Source organism: Nerophis lumbriciformis, linkage group LG11 (assembly GCF_033978685.3).
Source record: "Nerophis lumbriciformis linkage group LG11, RoL_Nlum_v2.1, whole genome shotgun sequence".
Classification (NCBI taxonomy): domain Eukaryota; kingdom Metazoa; phylum Chordata; class Actinopteri; order Syngnathiformes; family Syngnathidae; genus Nerophis; species Nerophis lumbriciformis.
The window spans coordinates 3,362,726-3,382,346 of NC_084558.2; the positions used below are offsets into that span (position 1 = coordinate 3,362,726).

At 39.9% G+C, this 19,621-nt stretch overlaps 1 protein-coding gene across 1 annotated transcript in view; it reads right to left on the bottom strand.

The window, feature by feature from the left end:
• The window catches only part of lrp2b (low density lipoprotein receptor-related protein 2b), a 65,929-nt gene that overhangs the window by 21,291 nt on the left and 25,017 nt on the right, over positions 1-19,621 (bottom strand). The window contains exons 23-48 of the mRNA XM_061967881.1: positions 17,768-17,890; positions 17,567-17,683; positions 17,095-17,472; positions 15,067-15,315; positions 14,791-14,999; positions 13,337-13,521; positions 13,035-13,263; positions 12,792-12,969; positions 11,450-11,578; positions 10,474-10,640; positions 10,232-10,375; positions 9,941-10,050; positions 9,700-9,877; positions 9,406-9,619; positions 8,198-8,434; positions 7,937-8,128; positions 7,391-7,863; positions 6,390-6,837; positions 6,155-6,320; positions 5,926-6,084; positions 3,124-3,413; positions 2,798-3,001; positions 2,485-2,727; positions 726-851; positions 524-643; positions 304-435 (exon numbers count right to left, since the gene is read on the bottom strand). Coding sequence (XP_061823865.1) covers positions 304-435; positions 524-643; positions 726-851; positions 2,485-2,727; positions 2,798-3,001; positions 3,124-3,413; positions 5,926-6,084; positions 6,155-6,320; positions 6,390-6,837; positions 7,391-7,863; positions 7,937-8,128; positions 8,198-8,434; positions 9,406-9,619; positions 9,700-9,877; positions 9,941-10,050; positions 10,232-10,375; positions 10,474-10,640; positions 11,450-11,578; positions 12,792-12,969; positions 13,035-13,263; positions 13,337-13,521; positions 14,791-14,999; positions 15,067-15,315; positions 17,095-17,472; positions 17,567-17,683; positions 17,768-17,890 — 5,400 coding nt within the window. The remainder of the gene's footprint in view (positions 1-303; positions 436-523; positions 644-725; positions 852-2,484; positions 2,728-2,797; positions 3,002-3,123; positions 3,414-5,925; positions 6,085-6,154; positions 6,321-6,389; positions 6,838-7,390; positions 7,864-7,936; positions 8,129-8,197; positions 8,435-9,405; positions 9,620-9,699; positions 9,878-9,940; positions 10,051-10,231; positions 10,376-10,473; positions 10,641-11,449; positions 11,579-12,791; positions 12,970-13,034; positions 13,264-13,336; positions 13,522-14,790; positions 15,000-15,066; positions 15,316-17,094; positions 17,473-17,566; positions 17,684-17,767; positions 17,891-19,621) is intronic.

Sequence of the window (19,621 nt, forward strand, 5' to 3'; positions counted from 1 at the left end):
AATAAAATACAAAAGAAGACCAACCTTGTGTGCTTATCGGAGGACATTTAAATGTTAACTGGCTGTCCAATTTTGCACAAGTGAACACGCTGCAGGACTGTTTATATCGGACATTTTAGATGCAAGCCGATATCACCCCATTTTTGCTGATATAAGACCGATATCTGCATCAGATCGAGACACCCAGACAGTGTTACAGTTTGAGAATCAATGCACTACTTACAGTAGATAGTGAAACCTCATGTTAAACAAGTCCAATCAACACATTGTTAAAAGGTTTTCATGAATAAAATTCTTTCTGACCACACTGCAGCTCAGGAGCCTCGTCACTGCTGTCCCAGCAGTCGTTGTTGCCGTCACAGATCATGGACTGAGGGATGCAGTTCCCGTTGGTACAGGTGAACTGGCTGGCGCTGCAAGTTTGCACTACATGCTCTTTAGAAAAATAGACAGAGCGCACATTAGGCTAATGCCGGCTCAGCATGGCCAGTCATGTGTCACGCCTTGGCTAAAATTGACTTGCCGCATGTGGAAGGTTCATCAGTCCCATCGCTGCAGTCCTTGTAGAAGTCACACACCCAAGAGGTGGGGATGCACTTGCCAACGTCACACTGGAACTCGGTCGGAGGGCACGTACGACCCGCTGTGGGTTTTTGTGCAACACAAATCTAGATTTATAGACTTAGAGATTAAGATTTAGAAAAAAAAGGGCACAACTCGTTTACCGCAGAAGAGAGGGTTCTCGTCGCTGTTGTCGCCACAGTTGTTGTAGCCGTCGCACAGCTTGTTAGGGTAGATGCAGATGTTGGTGTTGTCACATTTGATCTGGCCCGAGGGACAGACCCTGTCAGCTGGAGAGGGTCAACAAGGGTTACGTATCAACTGTATACGTAATCTGGAGAACACACTCAAGATACTAACCTCATTAAGCTATATTACATTCTACTATAAAATATTACAACCAGCTCTTAGGATGATGCAGAACAGTTCCATGCAAATGGAACCGCAATAATAAAACACACTGATCACCCTGTGACTTGTGTTTTGCACGCTCAACAAAAGAGTATGGATGAATAACTCAGTACATCCAAAGCATCCCATCCATCCATCCCTTTTTTACCGCATGTCCCTCTCGGGGTGAGATAATAACATTTTGTTTGACACTGCAAGTATTCATTTAACATGCTTATTATGATGCTAGTGGATAAGCAGGTCCAATCAAAATATTTTAAAATGATGCAAAAACACCAACTATACAGATGAGGAACAACAAAACACAAGTATATAAAGGAAAAAACACAAAAATGAATGATGAAAAATATGAAATAATGACAAAAAAATACATGATTAAGTACTGTTTTATTATACATTATATTAAATGATGTATTGGATATCCAGTTACTGTATGGAATGTACCTTCATGACACCTTTAATGATAACAACTAGATAATCTAAAAGTAAAAAAAACATTTTACTCTGTTAGCCTAATGATTCATTTAAATGAATAATGACTTTATGTTGCTACTTCTCGCAGGCAGGTTATCATTCATGTTTTAATCATTTTGAGGCATTTACGCTGCTTTGTTATGACTCATGCTGTAACAGTATACTTTGATCATGTCACCAACCTGTCATGATGCTGCTACCTGTCATTGTTTATGCAATTTTTCCTGCCTCTGTTTGACTTACCACCTATCATCTAAGTGCAATATTTGCAATTTAAAATGTTCTATTTGAAGAGTGTTTTTTTAATATATTTTTTTAGTTCCTTTTATTGAGAGCCTTGACGAACATTTCCTAATGTTCATGTAATGACAATAAATACTTTTGAATCGTGACAATCAAAACTCAGCATTTCTGAAATTATGACAAAATTACAAGAAAAAAAAAAAGGTGAAGAAAAAAACAGTGCAATTATCATCAATTACATAATAACCCTAACCCTATACCTATTAAAGTTAAAGTACCAATGACTGTCACACACACACTACGTGTAGCAAAATTATTCTCTGCAATTGACCCATCACCCTTGATCACCCCCTGGGAGGTGAGGGGAGAGTGGGCAGCAGCAGTGGCCACGCCCGGGAATCATTTTTGGTGATGTAACCCCCAATTCCAACCCTTGATGCTGAGTGCCAGGCAGGGAAGTAATGGGTCCCATTTTTATAGTCTTTGGTATGAACTCACAACCTACCGATCTTAGGGCGGACACTCTAATCACTAGGCCACTGAGTAGTATTGTGAAGAGATAATATTTAAAAGTAGAAAATCTTGCACTGTCACATTTTTATCTTTAATAAGATAACTATAAAGGAAATATCATTTTTGAATACTATATTCTGTACATGTATATGTTTGTAATATATTTTGATTTTGTTTAAAAAAAATAATTTCTAGTGTTTCACTAGATACAGTTTGAGAATAGATTTATACTGTATAATGTCTAATCATCAACAAAAAATAAATGATAAATAAATAACTCACGGCAGTTAATTTCATCCGAGGTGGCGTTGTCGCGGCAGTCGTTGTAGCCGTCGCAGAGAAAAGACGCGCTGATGCAGCGTCCGTTGGCGCAGGTGAACTCGGTGTCGGGGTTACAGGTGGGGAAGGGGCATCCGTGCTCATCGCTGTTGTCGCCGCAGTCGTCCACGTAGTCGCAGGCATAGTTGAGCGGCACGCAGCGGCCGTTGTCACAGGTGAATTGCACACCAGAGCAGGTGTGGAAGGCTGCGGAGGAGGAATCCAAGTTCACCCTCAAAAAGTTGTGCTGTTAGAGGTTGATGCAAAGTCCCCTCACCGCACACTCTCTCCAGCTCGTCTGTGTTGTCCTTGCAGTCGTCGTAGCCGTCGCATATCCAGCCAGCCGGGATGCATTTTCCGCTGAGACACGTGAACTGATTGGGCTGGCAGCGCTTGCCGTCGTCTTTGACACAGTCTTTGCCGTTATTTGCCAAGTACCATTTGCCATCGTGGGGGCACTGGCATTCGGGTCCGGTCGGACCTGAAGATATAAGAAATAACCAGAAAATGGACTGACTTTTTCCCTTAGTACCGGTACTTCAATCTGTTTGTAGCTATAGCGGGGTTTTTTCCAGCACCGGCTGTAAAAGTCTTCCGTCTTACCAGGTACACAGACGTGGCTACAGCCTCCGTTGAACTGCATGCAGGGGCTGGAGCAGCTCTCCTGCTTGGACCCAGCATAGACGTGAATATCATTAGGTTGATACTGAAGCTCCTGGGTCATCACGGTGATGCTAGAGCCGTCATCTTTTCCCGCTCTGAAGACGGCTCTTTCCGTCCAGTCGGTCCAGAAGATGTCCTGCTTAAAAACCGTCATGGCAAAGGGGTACCGGACACCTTGCACAATCACCTGCCGGTTTGCTCCCGTCAGGGTGGAGCGCTCAATTTTGTCTCTGCAGAAGGGAGGAATCAGTAGGAACATAGTCAAGATCAAGGCCGGACCCTGGCATAAACACTCTACGCCAGATCTGGGCAAACTAAGGCCCGGGGGCCACATGCGGCCCATTAAGCCCGCCGGACATCTCCAAATAATATTTTTTGCTTTTTAAGATGGAATCTGTAGCTGCCAGTGATATTTTCAAATGACCGTAAGTCTTGAATTATACAAAATATTTCAATGTTTGGAATCTGCGCTTTTGCATGATATACTAGTTACTATGGTCATCTAATTAGTTACTATGGTAATCTAAGTCACAGCAGCTCAGATGAGGTGCCAAGCAGTGTGGGTGGGGAACGTTTCCAGAGCGGCCAGCCTGAAATGCGGGTGTCAGGGACAGACGTGGAAGGATATTTTTAAAAACAAAGTTCTTAAGCATAGTGATATATCAGATTGTAGGTGTTTTTTGGTTGTTTTTTTTACCCTTTGCATTCATATTTCGCTGTTTGTTGCATTTTTGTTGCGTTTTGCTTGATTGTAAAATATGTCGATCAAGGGGGGGGTGTGAAGTTCATATGTTGTCAATATTCAGTGTTTTATCGTTCATAGTTAATATTGTAAATCCCACATTCTTTGTTTTCATGTACATTCCGGGTGTCTCATTCAGTAAAAAAATGTAATATTCCATTCCGTTTTTTAAGGCGGTCTGTCATAACGTTTTTAGCATTCAATCAGACATTATTGTGAGGTTTCGTACTAGTGTTCCTAAAAAATAGATATACCGGCCCCCAGACACATTTTTTTCTCTAAATTTGGCCCCCGAGTCAAAATAATTGCCCAGGCCTGCTCTACGCAGTTGTTTAGGGCCACGTTGATTATCGGGTCCACATCGATTACGGCGACCGCTCACTTCAGTCATCAACGTAGTCATTGTGCTCTGCAGGCTTGTTCTACTTTGATGGACTAAATCATGGATAAAACTATACTTTGTTTCTGCAAAAATGTTACTCAGCGGTGAGTCAACATGTGCTTTGTAATAGTTTTAGTTTGGTTGAGCAGCATGGGCACCAGCGTCCATTCAAAAGTCCTTGGAGCTAATTGCTAGTTTAGCATTGCTTCGGACGCCATCCATCCATTTTCTACCGCTTGTCGGTTTCGGGGTCGCTGCAGCCTATCTCAGCTGCATTTGGGCGGAAAGCAGGGTACACCCTGGACAAGTCGCCACCTCATCACAGGGCCAACACAGATAGACAGACAACATTCACACACTAGGGCCAATTTAGTGTCGCCAATCAACCTATCCCCAGGTGCATGTCTTTGTAAGTGGGAGGAAGCCAGAGTACCCAGAGGGAACCCACGCAGTCACGGGGAGAACATGCAAACTCCACACAGAAAGACCCAGAGCCCGCCATACTGTTTAAATGTATATTGCAGCCTAACCTTTTCCCAAAGGATACAGTATCTGAAGAACATTTGCTTCTTCATAGGTTTTGCTCATTTATTGTGTTTTGTTTACTTTTTCCAATTCATGGCAAGGCGGTTTACCCGTTTTCAATTGGCTTCCCTGTAGTCAAACACTTTTCTTTCCACCTATTTTTTTTATTATCTGGAATAAACACACATTACTTTTGAACAAATTAGTTTGAACTGAATTGTGATCTTTCTGTTTGCAAAATATTATTCATATATTACTTCTTAAAATCTAATCATAAAGATGCTTGAACGGCATTTTTGTTGGTTGTGTCTTTTATGCACACACTTTGGCTCCTATAGTCAAACAATTAGTAATACAGTAATAGTAATATAGTAATTTTCCGCAAATATCATTTTCTTTAGCTAAAGCGTAAAAAAACTGTTTAGGACTCTCTAAATATTTTTTTTAAATCAAGAGAATCCTTTAGACATGAAATAGCACCCTTATAGTCACCTTTAACAGACGAAACTCTGAAGCGTGATGTGGTGAGGTATGACTCTATTACAATACTCACTAGTAGTGGTGGGGGGGAAATAATAGATTTTTAGATGCAGCGTAATTCGGATATGGACGATTCTAAAATCGATTAGTAAATATCAATAATCGATCATCGATTTATTTATTGTAAATAAAATAATGCAGACTGTTCTAAAATTTGGCTGACTGCAGCGAGCCACCTCACCGAGAGATCCGACCAGCTTCTTTATTATAGGGCACTTATGGTCCAGTTTTCCCACACATTTCTATTAATTTAATAAATGTAATGGGAATGAATTTAACTGTCTCTTATTACAAATGCACTGTTTTTAAAAGCTGCAAGTGATAAATGCTTATTCAGTGAAAAGAAATTAAATGTAAAACTACATCAATATACATAAATAAAGATGCATCAATGACAGGAGCATCAACATAGCTCCTGAATCGTAATCGTGCCCAAAGATTCCCACCTCTGCTACAGTCAGCCTAACCCCCTTCACGCGTTATACGAGTAATATTGAAGACTGAAATTATGTATTCAAGGTGACGATGTGAAGTGAATATTATATGAACATACTGTGAAGCATCAGCCCAGTACAACATCCTCTCCTCAAAGTCGATAGCGAGGCCATTAGGTGTGGACAAGCTGGTGTTAATGATGGGAATCCGGAAGTTTCCACCCAGTGTGGCTCTTTCAATCTTGGCAGGCCTGCCCCAGTCAGTCCAGTAGAGGTAACTGGACAAAATGTGCAAGGTTATCATCCTCATTATCATCATCACAATCTAAAGATTGTTTAAATTTGTACCCATAGCAAGGGTCGACTATGATGCCTCTGGGACGGTTTGCATGGGCAATGACGGTGCGGTTCAACCCGTCCATTCCTATAGACTGGATGTTCTTGCGGTAGTAGTCGGTGAAGTAGAGGCGTTTGTTGACCCAGTCATACGCCAAGCCCTCGGGGTCATCCAGATCTGACAGGAAATCAATTTGATAACATTAGAAAAATCACTACGCAACTAGATCTTTGACTCTGAACTCACTTGAAGCTATGATGGTCGGTGAGCTACTGATGGATGTGGTGGTGATGTAGCCAATCTTGCTCCTGCCTATCCCCATGTACTGGGTGAAGAAAATACGCCTGTCCTTGTAATCGAAATCCAGTGCCATCAAGTTGTAACCCAGGTTCAAAGGCGGGAAAGGAGTGCTGTGATCCTGAGGGTCCAGCCTCAAACTGTTCAGAGTGTAGCCGGTGGTGAAAACTAGGAAATCGTCTTGTCCATAGCCGCAGGTTACTCCGTTACTGAGGAGCGACCCATGAGCGCAGGCGCATTTAGGGTGGTCCTGCTCCGGTATAGCAAAGCAGAATTGCTGGCATCGCCCGTTGTCTTCCTGACATGGGTTGAAGCCCACCTGGTGAGCCGCTGTAGGCTGGACATGAGGATCAAAGATGACCACGTCCAACACGCCTTCCAGGGTGTCTCGGATTACCTGATAACACCGGACAATGGGTTTGATTCGAGAATGCATTTTACTTCTTAATAATGTTCAACTATTATGGAAAAGTGACTTTTTATCATGTTCTGATAATAATACATGTGTCTCTAGAACCTGTTTATGCGCACCAATCATGAAAAATATATATTATCTCACTGCCTCTCTCCGCTTTTGAGAAAAAAAGTGTCATGGAAAAAAAAGTCCTTCCATATGGACATGATACCACCTCTGTCCCGTGTCTCCACCCAGGAGGAGCAAAGCTTTGTAAAAACATTTAATTAAAAAAGCAGGCTTCGTTATGCATCTTAAAATGATCACATCATGGTTTACCAGACATAAAACTACTAAATCTGTCATGTTGAGCTATATGACATACCGTATATTTTGTTGGACAATTGCACAGTTACAGTAGTGTGTAGGTAAAATGTGGATCAAGTGCACAATAGCACTTCTTGGAGCCACATACTTGTTGACAAACACCGCTCATTAGCATTAAAGCGAGCGATCTACACACTAAAAACAGTGTAAACCTTTAAGTAGCTCTCACCTCTGTCTGGTTAGTGTTGGCTGGATCTTTATTGGCCTGGAAGAGCTTCGCTAGCCTTTTATCCACCCACAGCATGTAGTTTCCAAGTATAGCAACCCCCATGGGCGAGGGATAACGACTCCCGTAGCGGACTATCTGCCTCTGTGAGCCGTCCGCAGCCATACACGAGATCATGTCCAGAACGTCATCTGTCCAATAGAGGAAGTCATTGGTGTGATCAACGGTGAGGCCGCGAGGTGATGCCAGGCTCTCGGATGCCAGCACCGTGCGGTTGGTGCCGTCCAGAAAGGCTCGCTCTATCTTGGGAGTTTGGCCAGCATCGGTCCAGAAAATGTAGCGCTGTTTGGGGTTGACAGCCAGGTCAGTGGGCCTGTCATGAGCGGACTTGAGTAGGATCATTCGGTATGTGGTGTTGATAGACAACACTTCAAGGTAGGTCACGCTCTGGAAGGCATTGGTGAAGTACAGGTTGTCTAAGTAGATCAAGAAAGATGTGTTAGACCACAAAAATGATATGATAATAACTGGATAGACTAAACTTCTTACTGGAAACCCAGTCCACTGCTAGTCCAAGGATTCCTCCTCTTCCAACACCTGAGGAGACAATTCTTTGGTAGTATGATCCATCTGTTTTTCTCCTGGAGATGCTTTTGTAGGAGGACGAGGTGCCGTTCTCAGTCCAGTAAATAAATCCAGACTCCACGTGCAGGCCTAAATTCTGCCTCATGTAAGAGGTAGCTGCAAAACAAAAGTTTGCAAAATCGTCAACACGACACGCTAAAAGTTTCTACTATAAAGTTTACATACATCCACCGATGGGCACCATGGCTTCGGAGTGATCGGAGCTATTTATGTGAAAGCCGCGGATGTAGCTGGGCGTGGAGACCACGGCAAATGAGTCAAACTCTTCGCATTCGGAGCCATCGTGAGACGGGTAGAAGCCCGTAGTGCAGGCGCACACCCTTTGGTTGTTGGGTTTGGGCAGGCAGAGGTGAGGGCAGCCACCGTTGTTGGAGCTGCAGGCGTTGGAGGTCCCTGCAGAGTCTAAAGTAGAAACAAAGATCACATATTTTGGTGCAAGTTCAGGAAAAGTATGGAACCAGGATTTTTTGTTTACATTTCTATTTAAATCCAAAATCAAAAGCTGGGTATGAGTAAAGGTGTACAATTGGATTGTGATCTAAATTAGCATTGTTTTGTTTTGGTGTAGGTTTGCAAACTGCAAATTATGTTTGTGGTGCCCCCTATGGGTTACATATCAGAATATAGATATCCTCAAAGTTTTATCATTATTAGAAAAATGGTAAATGACATATGGACAGTTACTGTAGTTGCTAAGTCCCAAAGACAATTTGATTGCTGGCGGCCATCTTGCTCAAATTGTACACAAATGTACTTGTCAGTGCCATAAAAGGTGTCTATGGGGTTTCTATGGTGATTCGACGAAACCCACCAAAGTTACACGGGGTATTCTGTAAAGTGCAATGAGCTGTGTGAAAATGTTCAAGTCAATCTGACTAATGAGAGTTTAAAAACAGCTCCTCCCCATTAATGAGGAACGCTTAACTTGCATGTGCTGAACTGGGCTTTTATTTGGTTTGATTTGTGGTCATTGTTTTCACATTCTATTTGCACTAAAGGATCACAATCTATTCTATTAATAATATTTTCCTATTAACCAATGCTTGATTATAACATACTTCATTTATAACCTCTTCTAACTAACTTATTATCTGCATACAATTGTACAAAGTCTCAGTTGTGCAGGTATGGCTATAAAGTTTCTTGAATCAGAGAAGTAATAGCACAGGAGAGCTGGGTGTTTTGACAGACTTTTACCTTTTTTAAAGGTAGTAGAAGAGTTTGCTTAAACAAACATTTACATCCACTGCATGTAGTTTGCAATGCAACTAGTTGCTTTAGTCCTTGTTCACTGACGCTACTAGCAGTAAGTACATGTGCATATTGTTAGGGTAAACTGCTGCATTAAATATGTATCCAACAAAGCCACGTACTGTCTCTGGCGTGCACCTTGACAGCACGCAGTTGGGGCATCCCGCTTCTTATCATCACCATATTGGCACCCGTGTCTTTGTCCACCCTCTCAATGACCTGATAGTCCTTGTCGGCGTAATAGAGGTAGTTCTGGTAGATGGTCAACCCCACCGGGTAAGACAGGCCACTGACAACTGTCACTCGGCTCGCCCCATCCATGGTGCCGCTCTCGATCTAGAACAAAAAAACAACCAAGATGGTAGACTGAGAGTCACACACATTATATTAAAAAAAAAAAAGTGTCCTGGACATACCACTCCTGAGCCTGACACTCCCCAGTACAGTTTCCTGGTGGAAATATCAGCAGCGAGGTAGCCCACGTTAGCCAGGTTGCCCTTGTAGAGGATTGTAATGTTGCTCCCATCCATGTCAGCGCTGGCCACTTTCGGAGGAATACCATTAATGGACCCCCCATCCGTCCAGAACAATTTCCTGTTGCGGGGAAATATAAATTCAAATGTTTTCTAGATAACTTCTAGTATGCAAATGCTTTACCCTCTTGCTGGATCTACGGCTATTCCGATTGGTGTTCCCACTCCCTCTGGTTTCCCTGTGGAGGTGATGATCGTCTTTCGATAGTACTGTTTTCCATCAACGCGAATGACCTGAAGTAAAATGATAATAAATAACTACATCAATAAGTTGCCTATAGCACAGATGTCAATACCAGTATGCAAATTTTGACCCGCTGCTAATTAGAAACCACGACAGTTATGTTGTCTTTTAGCCAGCAGAAGCTTCTAATAATCTAAGACATAATTTGACATTGTCTTCAATTGCACTTACCTCTATGGATTTAGCCGTGGGGTTGTTATAATACATTATCCTGCTTATCCAGTCAAACGCCAGACCAGATGGGGAGCCCATAAAAGCAGCTGGTGCAAACAAAGACCTGTTGGTGCCGTTGGTGTAAATTCGCCAAATAGAACCCTAGCAGGAAGGATTCAAACAAAGGACAGTCATGTTGTTTCATAAAAAGTAAATTGTGCATGATGTATAAATAATCCATTTTTGAAACATCTACTTACTGAAAACTCAACCCAGTAGACAAACTGCTCACGGTCATCAAATTCAATGTCCCGCCCCTGACGGATGCCTGACACGGGCGCCATCGCATTGTTGGAGGAGTCGGCGGGGTCCAGAGGAACGCCGTAAATAACCGAATCGCTCACCACCATCAAGAAAGGAGTTTCATCTATAACGGAGTCAACGCTTGAATGTTTGTTTTTTTACACATTAAGTGTTGAAAATAGGCCTGGGCCTAAAACAAATTTTGCTTGACGATAAATGATTACTGATAAAAGTAATAATGGCAGCATTATTTTGAGACCAAATGAAGCATTATTGTAATCATAATATGTACGGCAATACAAATAATGCAAGTAACCACAATAAACTTATCTCTCATTTGTATTATTCTAATTATCTAGTAAGTAAGCCAACAATACAAACACAATGGACTCTCAATCTGTCATAGCAAAGATTGCACTTCAATAAATATTGAACATCTTGTGTAGTTTTTTTCCTCAGTTGGAAAAACTTGTTCAGTTGTCTTTTTTTGATGCCATTACTTTCTAAAAAATTCAACTTACTGGCTCATTCGTCCATGTTGATGAGCTCATGTTGCTCATTTAGTTTAAAGCCAAAATACTGACTTAGCAATGACATTTACTCCTGATTTTTGTCACCTTCCGGTGATTAAAGAAGCTTGTCGCAATGAGCGAGGTTCTCTGTCCTGTGTGTGTAAGGTAGCGGTCCCGCCTCCACCCACAGAGACACAGATTGTGAATGACTGACAAAAAGGTTCACTCTGTTCATTTAATTCTGCTAATGAATAAACAAGCTCAGGTGCTGAGAATGATGCACAGACTGAACCCTCTAACACCCCGTTTAAAAGGAAGAGGAAACAAAAACAACCACTAACATAGCTACTGTATTCATCAAGTTCATTTTAATTCAGACCCAGGCCTAGTCGAAAATAACTAAAAAATACAAAATTCTTACCTTTGAGACATTTGCGTTTATCAGTATCCAGCTTCCATCCAGACTGACAGTGGCAGGTGTAGTACTTTGGCCTGAAGCCTGACAGCAGGCACAGCTGACTGCACAGATGTTCTCTGCATGGATTGAGGCCTGAATACAAAAATTTACAAAAAAAAACGTTTCACCAGCCTTTATATATTTACCTTATCATTAATATTATTGTGTTACATTTTTTAAATGTATCTCTGACAAGCAGATTTAAAATGATTACGTAGACAAAAGTATCTAGACAATGATATCATCAATCAGCGTTTTTGTGTGTGTTAAAAAGGCACATTAGAAAGTCCATTAAGAGTTTAGTATGGAACATTCCTGACTTTTGATCTAGATAAAACTGAGTAAAAACTTTTAGTCTTTCCTTTTAGTGTTCCAATTCAGATTTTATTAACCTGTGTCATATTCTAAATATAAAATGTAATTAATTATATTAATGTATTATTAATGGCCACAGAAAAAAGAAAAAATAGTTATGACAAAATGTTTTGATAATATCAAAACAATGTACTAATAAACGCAGAATAAATAACTGCATGAAATAAACATGTACTTAGTATATTGAATGTGCAAAATATATAAAATATCTTAAGGATATACTTTATTTATTTAAACTACATTTGAGGAAATGAGTGTTTATTTTATTTATAATTTTCATTTGATCTGAGATTGAATTATGTATGTATTTTGTAATTATATACTCAATATACTATGTATTATAATAAAATGTATACTATAATATATACTAAAGGAATTTGGTTAAATAGGGTCATCATGTATTCTGTTGTTGATAAAGAATCAGATTATTACAGCTCATTCCTGCTCCTTTTCCGACACACACCATGTTATTTAGTTTTTTTTACCTTGTTCAAATTGTATAGATGGAGAGTCTTTCTGGTTGTTGTGATCAAAATAAATGATAAAGTCAAAGTACAATTCAGACCATAAATAATAACTACAGTGTTGACTTCATAAACCATAACATGAAGCTGTGATGTTTGCTTTTTTTTCTTTAACAAAGTGCAGCCCAGAGGTCCTACTCGATCCACTGCTCATGTTTTTATCAGCACATTGCAAAAATAAAATCAATTCATTATTAATGAGATATATTATTAGAGATAGCACTAATTTGCTTTGTCCCTTATAGTTCAGCTAAATTCAACTAAATTATTCATCAACATTTAACCACATTCTTAATTGTTTCTGTATTCCTTGGTGTAAAAAAATACTTGAGTGTTTTAGCCATTCACCCCAAAAGGGAATAAGCGGTAGAAAATGGATGGATGGATGTTAGGTTATGAGAGGTCACCTGCAGGTTGTTTAACAGGATGGTTCATAACGATGCCCATGGGCTGGTACACGCTATTTAACAATGTGGTGACGTTGCCACCATGGAACTTGTTCGTTCTCATCACTTTGCTGGTGTAGCGCTCCGACCAGTAAATGCTGTCTTCAAAGATGGTCATGCCATGTGGGTGCTGGAGGACCTGGTGGCCACAAAAATGTGCTTTAACTTTAAATCCCCTTATTAGATCTGTTAATTTGAACCCACCATGTCGCTCGCCATGACTTGATAGCGGTTTTTCCCTTCGTAATCGCAGTAGTCGATGTATTTGAGGTAGGCATCTGCAAAGTACACCCTGCGTGTGGTGTAGTCCAGCGCCAAGCCGTTGGGCCAGTATATCTTTGTACTGACAATGATTTTTCGCATGACCCCATCCATGTCGGCCCGCTCGATTCTGGGGTTCTGACCCCAATCCGTCCAGAACATCATGTTGGTACTGTGAAATGTGAACAAATGTTTTGTGAACAAGCAAGTAGGCAAAGATATATTCCACAATAATGTGGGCTTACTGGTTACGGGGGTCTAAAACCAAGCCGCGGGGCCTTGTGACGTTTTCGGTGAGGAGCACTTTGCGGAAGCGACCGTCCAGAGTAGAAACTTCGATGTTCTCCATGACAGAGTCGGTCCAATAGAGGTTCCGGCCCACCCAGTCCACAGCGATGCTCTCTGGCACCATCAGACCACTAGAAAAAATCTAGAACAAAAGAAAGCCACACATTGAACATAAACTCAAGGGATACAACATTAGGTACACCTGCACAAACTGATTAGAATAGATTATTATGTTCTATTGTGGATTAATGTATTAATTTGTTTACTTCAAGTCATACTTTTGTTTGGATCACATTCATATTGTGTGTACTTAAACAGTCCTTTAATGTCAATGGCACTAATACCGACGCTAATAGTAGCATTACAATAATATACTATAACATACAATTACACGTATACATTAATTAATTATTGTAATAATAATGATTAATTGAAATAAGACTACAAATGGACACAAAAAGAAATCCCAACATTTTTAAATACGATGGAATTCCCCTTGCCAGATAAGTATAATAACAATAATGGTAATATAGCATAAGATTATGAATATCAATTGATGAACAGTTATTAATTTAATAACAATTAATAGATTTAAAACAATTAAACATTAAATAAAAAACTGTGAATTTCCTTTGAGGGATAAGTATAATAATAATAAGTATGCTAGTAGAACATAAAATTATGAATATTAATTGCTGAACAGTTAATAGATTGAAACTACTAATTAAACAATTAGAAAGAAGCTATTAAAAATATAAAAATTAGTACATTTCCCTCAAGGTCTAAGTATAATAACAACATTTCTAATAAAACATACAATGATGAATATTATTTGATGAAATTTAATTATATATTGTTGCATTATATGTACTTATTATACATAAGTACATTTCCCCTGAGGGATAAGTATACTAATAATAATAATGGTAATAGAACATTATTTAATGAAGAGTTAATAAATTAAAAAACTAAACTACTAAAAAAGCAACATAAAAATATAAACAACTAGCAAAATACCCTTTATGTATTATAATAAGTATAACATCTATATTTTATAATTACTACTATTATAACTATATCATGCAATATACATATTTGAATATCAATTGATGAATACTTCTATATAACTACTGTTTATAATACACAGTAATAAATAAAAACAAGTAATACAAATGATCAGTGAATTCTACTATACGGATTACTATAAGAATTATAATAATAAAGTAAACATGGGTCATTTAAAAAATGTTACAGTTTAACCTGAGCCGACCTAATTATTATTATCATTATTATGAATATGAAGGATTCCCAGTGGGCTACGTTGTGGTCACCTACGACTATGCGCTTCTGGTTTTCTTTGTAAAGGAAGAGTTGGATGTCCACCTGTTTTAATGAAAAGTGACTGACTTACTTCCTTTCTGTCAGTTCCATTCTGGTAAGCACTCCAAATCTTCTTCAGGGAGGCGTCGGCCCAGTACACCCTAGAAGTCACGCGGTCAAAGTCCACGGACACGATGTTTGAACCGCTCACCACTGGACTGATCTGTGGGGGTTTTGCGTTGATCCTGTTGGCGATGACCTGGCTCCGCTTGGCCAACAGAAGTACGGCTGCTAGAGGGTCTAAGAGGGGGAATAAGAGCTCAATCATATGCATTAGATGCTGCTTTCGCTCCTCATTCAAACCCACCTGTAGCTTTGCAGGTGCGTCCATCAGGCTCCAGCAGGTAACCATCAGAGCAGTAGCAGCGGAAGCTTCCTCTCTCATTGTAGCACTTCTGGCTGCAGAAACCCGGGATGAGACACTCATTGATGTCGTCGCAGGTCTTGGAGTCGTTGAGCAGCTGGAAACCCGGGAAACAGCGGCACTCCGCCCCATATGGTCCTTGAATGCAGATGTGGCTGCAGCCGCCGTTGTGTAGTATACAGTCGTTCTCATCTTTGTGAAATGAGGCAACAGCCAATCAGTATAAAACAATCGAGCCTAATGTTATTATTACAAGCTTGATTGGTGCATTAGAACATTCAAATTGTGTGTACTTAAACAGTCCTTTAATGTCAATGACACTAATACCGATGCTAATAATAGCATTACAATAATATACTATAACACAAAAAATAAGCATATACATTAATTTATTATTGTAATAATAATGATTAATTGAAATATGAATAAAAATGGACACAAAAAGAAATACAAAAAATTTAAAATACTCTCAAATTCCCCTTGCCAGATAAGTATAATAACAACCGAGCCTATTGTTAGTATTGCAAGCTTAATTGGTGCATTAGAATTTGCAAAGGAGAGAGTGTGATAACCATAGAACCAGGAATTCACTTACAGCGACTTAAGAAAGGGTCAGTTTAGTACAATATAATACAATTAAATATTACAAAGCTTTCTTAATAAAGGGTAAAAAGTAGAGATGTCCGATAATATCGGCCTGCTGATATTATCGGCCGATAAATGCGTTAAAATGTAATATCGGAAATTATCGGTATCGTTTTTTTTATTATCGGTATCGTTTTTTTTTTTAAATTGTATTTTATTTTATTAAATCAACATAAAAAACACAAGATACACTTACAATTAGTGCACCAACTCGAAAAACCTCCTTCCCCAATTTACACTCATTCACACAAAAGGGTTGTTTCTTTCTGTTATTAATATTCTGGTTCCTACATTATATATCAATATATATCAATACAGTCTGCAAGGGATACAGTCTGTAAGCACACATGATTGTGCGTGCTACTGGTCCACTAATAGTACTAACCTTTAACAGTTAATTTTACTCATTTTCATTAATTACTAGTTTCTATGTAACTGTTTTTATATTGTTTTACTTTCTTTTTTATTCAAGAAAATGTTTATAATTTATTTATCTTATTTTATTAATTAAAAAAAAAAAGTACCTTATCTTCACCATACCTGGTTGTCCAAATTAGGCATAATAATGTGTTAATTCCACGAATGCATATATCGGTTGATATCGGTATCGGTAATTAAAGAGTTGGACAATATCGGAATATCGGATATCGGCAAAAAGCCACTATCGGACATCCCTAGTAAAAAGTTACAATTTTATTTGAGTTACATTTAGTTGGAACTAGGGTTGCGCAATATAGACAATATATGATATATATTTGTCCAACGATAGAGGTTTGACTTTGCAGAAAGTCTTTGCACTATGCGCTTCAGCATCCCCTGACCCCTCTCTGTCAATTTATGTGGCCTACCACTTGGTGGCTGAGTTACTGTAGTTCCCAAACTCTTCCATTTTCTTATAATAAAGCCCACAGTTGACTTTGGAATACTTAGGAGCGAGGAAATTTCACGACTGGATTTGTTGCACAGGTGGCATCCTATGACAGTTCCACGCTGGAAATCACTGAGCTCCTGAGAGCGGCCCATTCTTTCACAAATGTTTGTAGAAACAGTCTCCATGCCTAAGTGCTTGAATTTATACACCTGTGGCCGAGTCAAGTGATTAGGACACCTGGTTCTGATCATTTGGATGGGTGGCCAAATACTTTTGACAATATAGTACAGTTTTGATTGGCCCCTTGCGAATGAAAAACAACAACAACAAAATAGAAGAAAACAGCCAAAAGGGACAATGATGCTAGAAAATGAGACCTTGCATCTTTTGATAGTTTTCGTGGAAAAAGTTTGGACATTTTATGATGAATGAAAGCAGAAATAAAGATGACTTACTGCAGATGGGTGACTCGTCAGCTCCATTAGGACAGTCCTTCTTGCCGTCGCACACTTTGTCTTCCTCGATGCACACCTGGTCAGTGGGACACATCCACTGGCTGCCGGGACATTTGAACGGAGGCGTAGGACAGTTCTGTTCGTCGCTCATGTCCCGGCAGTCGTTCTCGCCGTCACACAGCCAGTATTTGGGGATGCAAATCTTGTTGGGGCACTGGAAGTAGCTGGCACCACAGGTCACAGGAGGGCAGGAGATGTGCTCGTCGGAACCGTCCTCGCAGTCGGGGTGGCCGTCACACTCCCAAGTGTCCGGCACGCAGACGCCGTCGGTTTGACACTGGAACTCGTCTTTGTGGCACAGGCCCGGCCCTCGAGTGGCTGGGCGGACACAATGGTTGTCATTGTCAAACTACATTTATTGCTTCATCACAGTAACAAATCCTCATTTTCAAATACAAGAGCGTCCACTTACGACAGTCTCGCTCATCAGAGTGGTCCCTGCAGTCAGTCACGCCGTCGCAGCGGTAACTTTTGCTGACACACTGGTCGCCACTGACGCAGGCGAACTCATAGGAGGCGCAGGAAATCTCTTAGTGTGGAGAAAACGGCGCACACATTCATTATCACCATGCAACAAAACCAACAACTTTGACAACAAATGAGTTATTTCTACCGCAGTCTTTCTCATCCGAGCCATCAAAGCAGTCCTGGTCGCCATCGCACACATAGGAGTTGAATATGCAACGGTGGTCGGGGCACAGGAAGTAGGCAGGCGGGCAGGTAGTGATGGTGGAGTCTGAAGTGAAGACATCATATTGTTGACGACATCCAACATGGAGGATCAGTAAGTGCTATGAACTTCCGGTGAAATGGTGGGATATTTTTGCCTGTGTCCTGTTTGAATTTGCTAAAAAATGACAACACTCAAATGTAGCGTTAAGAAATTTAGCATATTTTATCATAAAATGAATGTTGGTGCTTCCATTTTGATTCGCAGTACTAAATAATAAATGTATGATCGCAGACAACCACAACATATCTGGAGTTTTTTCCATTCCACATTTCTGTAGAAAGGGAACATGACACACTGGAGAGGAAGCTGGTACATTACACTTTTAGTGGCACCATATTTGGCCCATGTGGACATCTTAAGTTAAAGTTAAAGTACCAATGATTGTCACACACACACTAGGTGTGGTGACATTTATCCTCTGCATTTGACCCATCCCCTTGTTCACCCCCTGTGAGGTGAGGGGAGCAGTGGGCAAAGTACAGTAGTACCACAACTTACTGGGTTAATTGGTTCTCTGATGGAACTCTAAACTGAAAATAACTTGTATGTCAAATCAACGTCTCCAAGTTAAATTAATTTAAATTATTGTAATTGGTGCTAGGCCCCCCAAAACAGCATACTTTTACCATGTGACATGCCTTTTAAAAATAATAACAACTTTTATATACAAAACCCAAAACCAGTGAAGTTGGCACGTTGTGTAATTCGTAAAAAAAACAGAATACAATAATTTGCAAATACTTTTCAACTTATATTCAATTGAATACACTGCAAAGACAAGATATTTAATGTTCGAACTGAGAAACTTAATTTAAACTTAACACATTGCAAAAAAGTTGCCACAATGGCATTTTTACCACGGTGTTACCGGTACATGGCCTTTCCTTTTAACAACACTCAGTAAACAGAGGAGACCAATTTTTGAAGCTTTTCAGGTGGAATTCTTTCCCATTCTTGCTTGATGTACAGCTTAAGTTGTTCAACAGTCCGGTTACGTTGTGGTATTTTACGCTTCATAATGCGCCACATATTTTCAATGGGAGACAGGTTAACTTAATGTGTCATGAAGTTAACTTTATCCATTTTTGTGATCACTAGGTGTCACCAAAAACAGTTACCATTACACTTCCTATCATCCATCCATTTTCTACCGCTTGTCCCTTTCAGGGTCACGGGGGGCGCTGGAGCCTATCTCAGCTGCATTGGGGCGGAAGGCGGGGTACACCCTGGACAAGTCGCCACCTCATCACAGGGCCAACACAGATAGACAGACAACTTTCACACTCACATTCACACACTCAGTGTTGCCAATCAACCTATCCCCACTTCCTATCAGATCGGATTAATATCGATATCGTATCGGAAGGGAAAAAGTTTGGGACACCCTTAACGCTCACACAATAATACAGTAGATGCCGTGTTCAAAAAGCTAACTAGTTGGATAACTATTTGTCATTTATAATAGTTTTTTTGTGAAAAATATTAGGACTGTGAATCGTTGGGCACCACATGATTCGATTGCCAATTCAAAACGATTCTCAATTCAAAATCATCAACATTGGGTGCCAGCTCTATGATTAACTACATTCCTCCAGAAAAAATATAAACAGCTCTAATAAGTTTCAATATTAAACTGGTTTAATTTTAAAAAAGTATACCCAAACATTTAATAAAGTCTAATATAAATAAAGCAAGAGAAGTATTCTGCACTTCTCTTTTCTAAAGTAAAGCTGT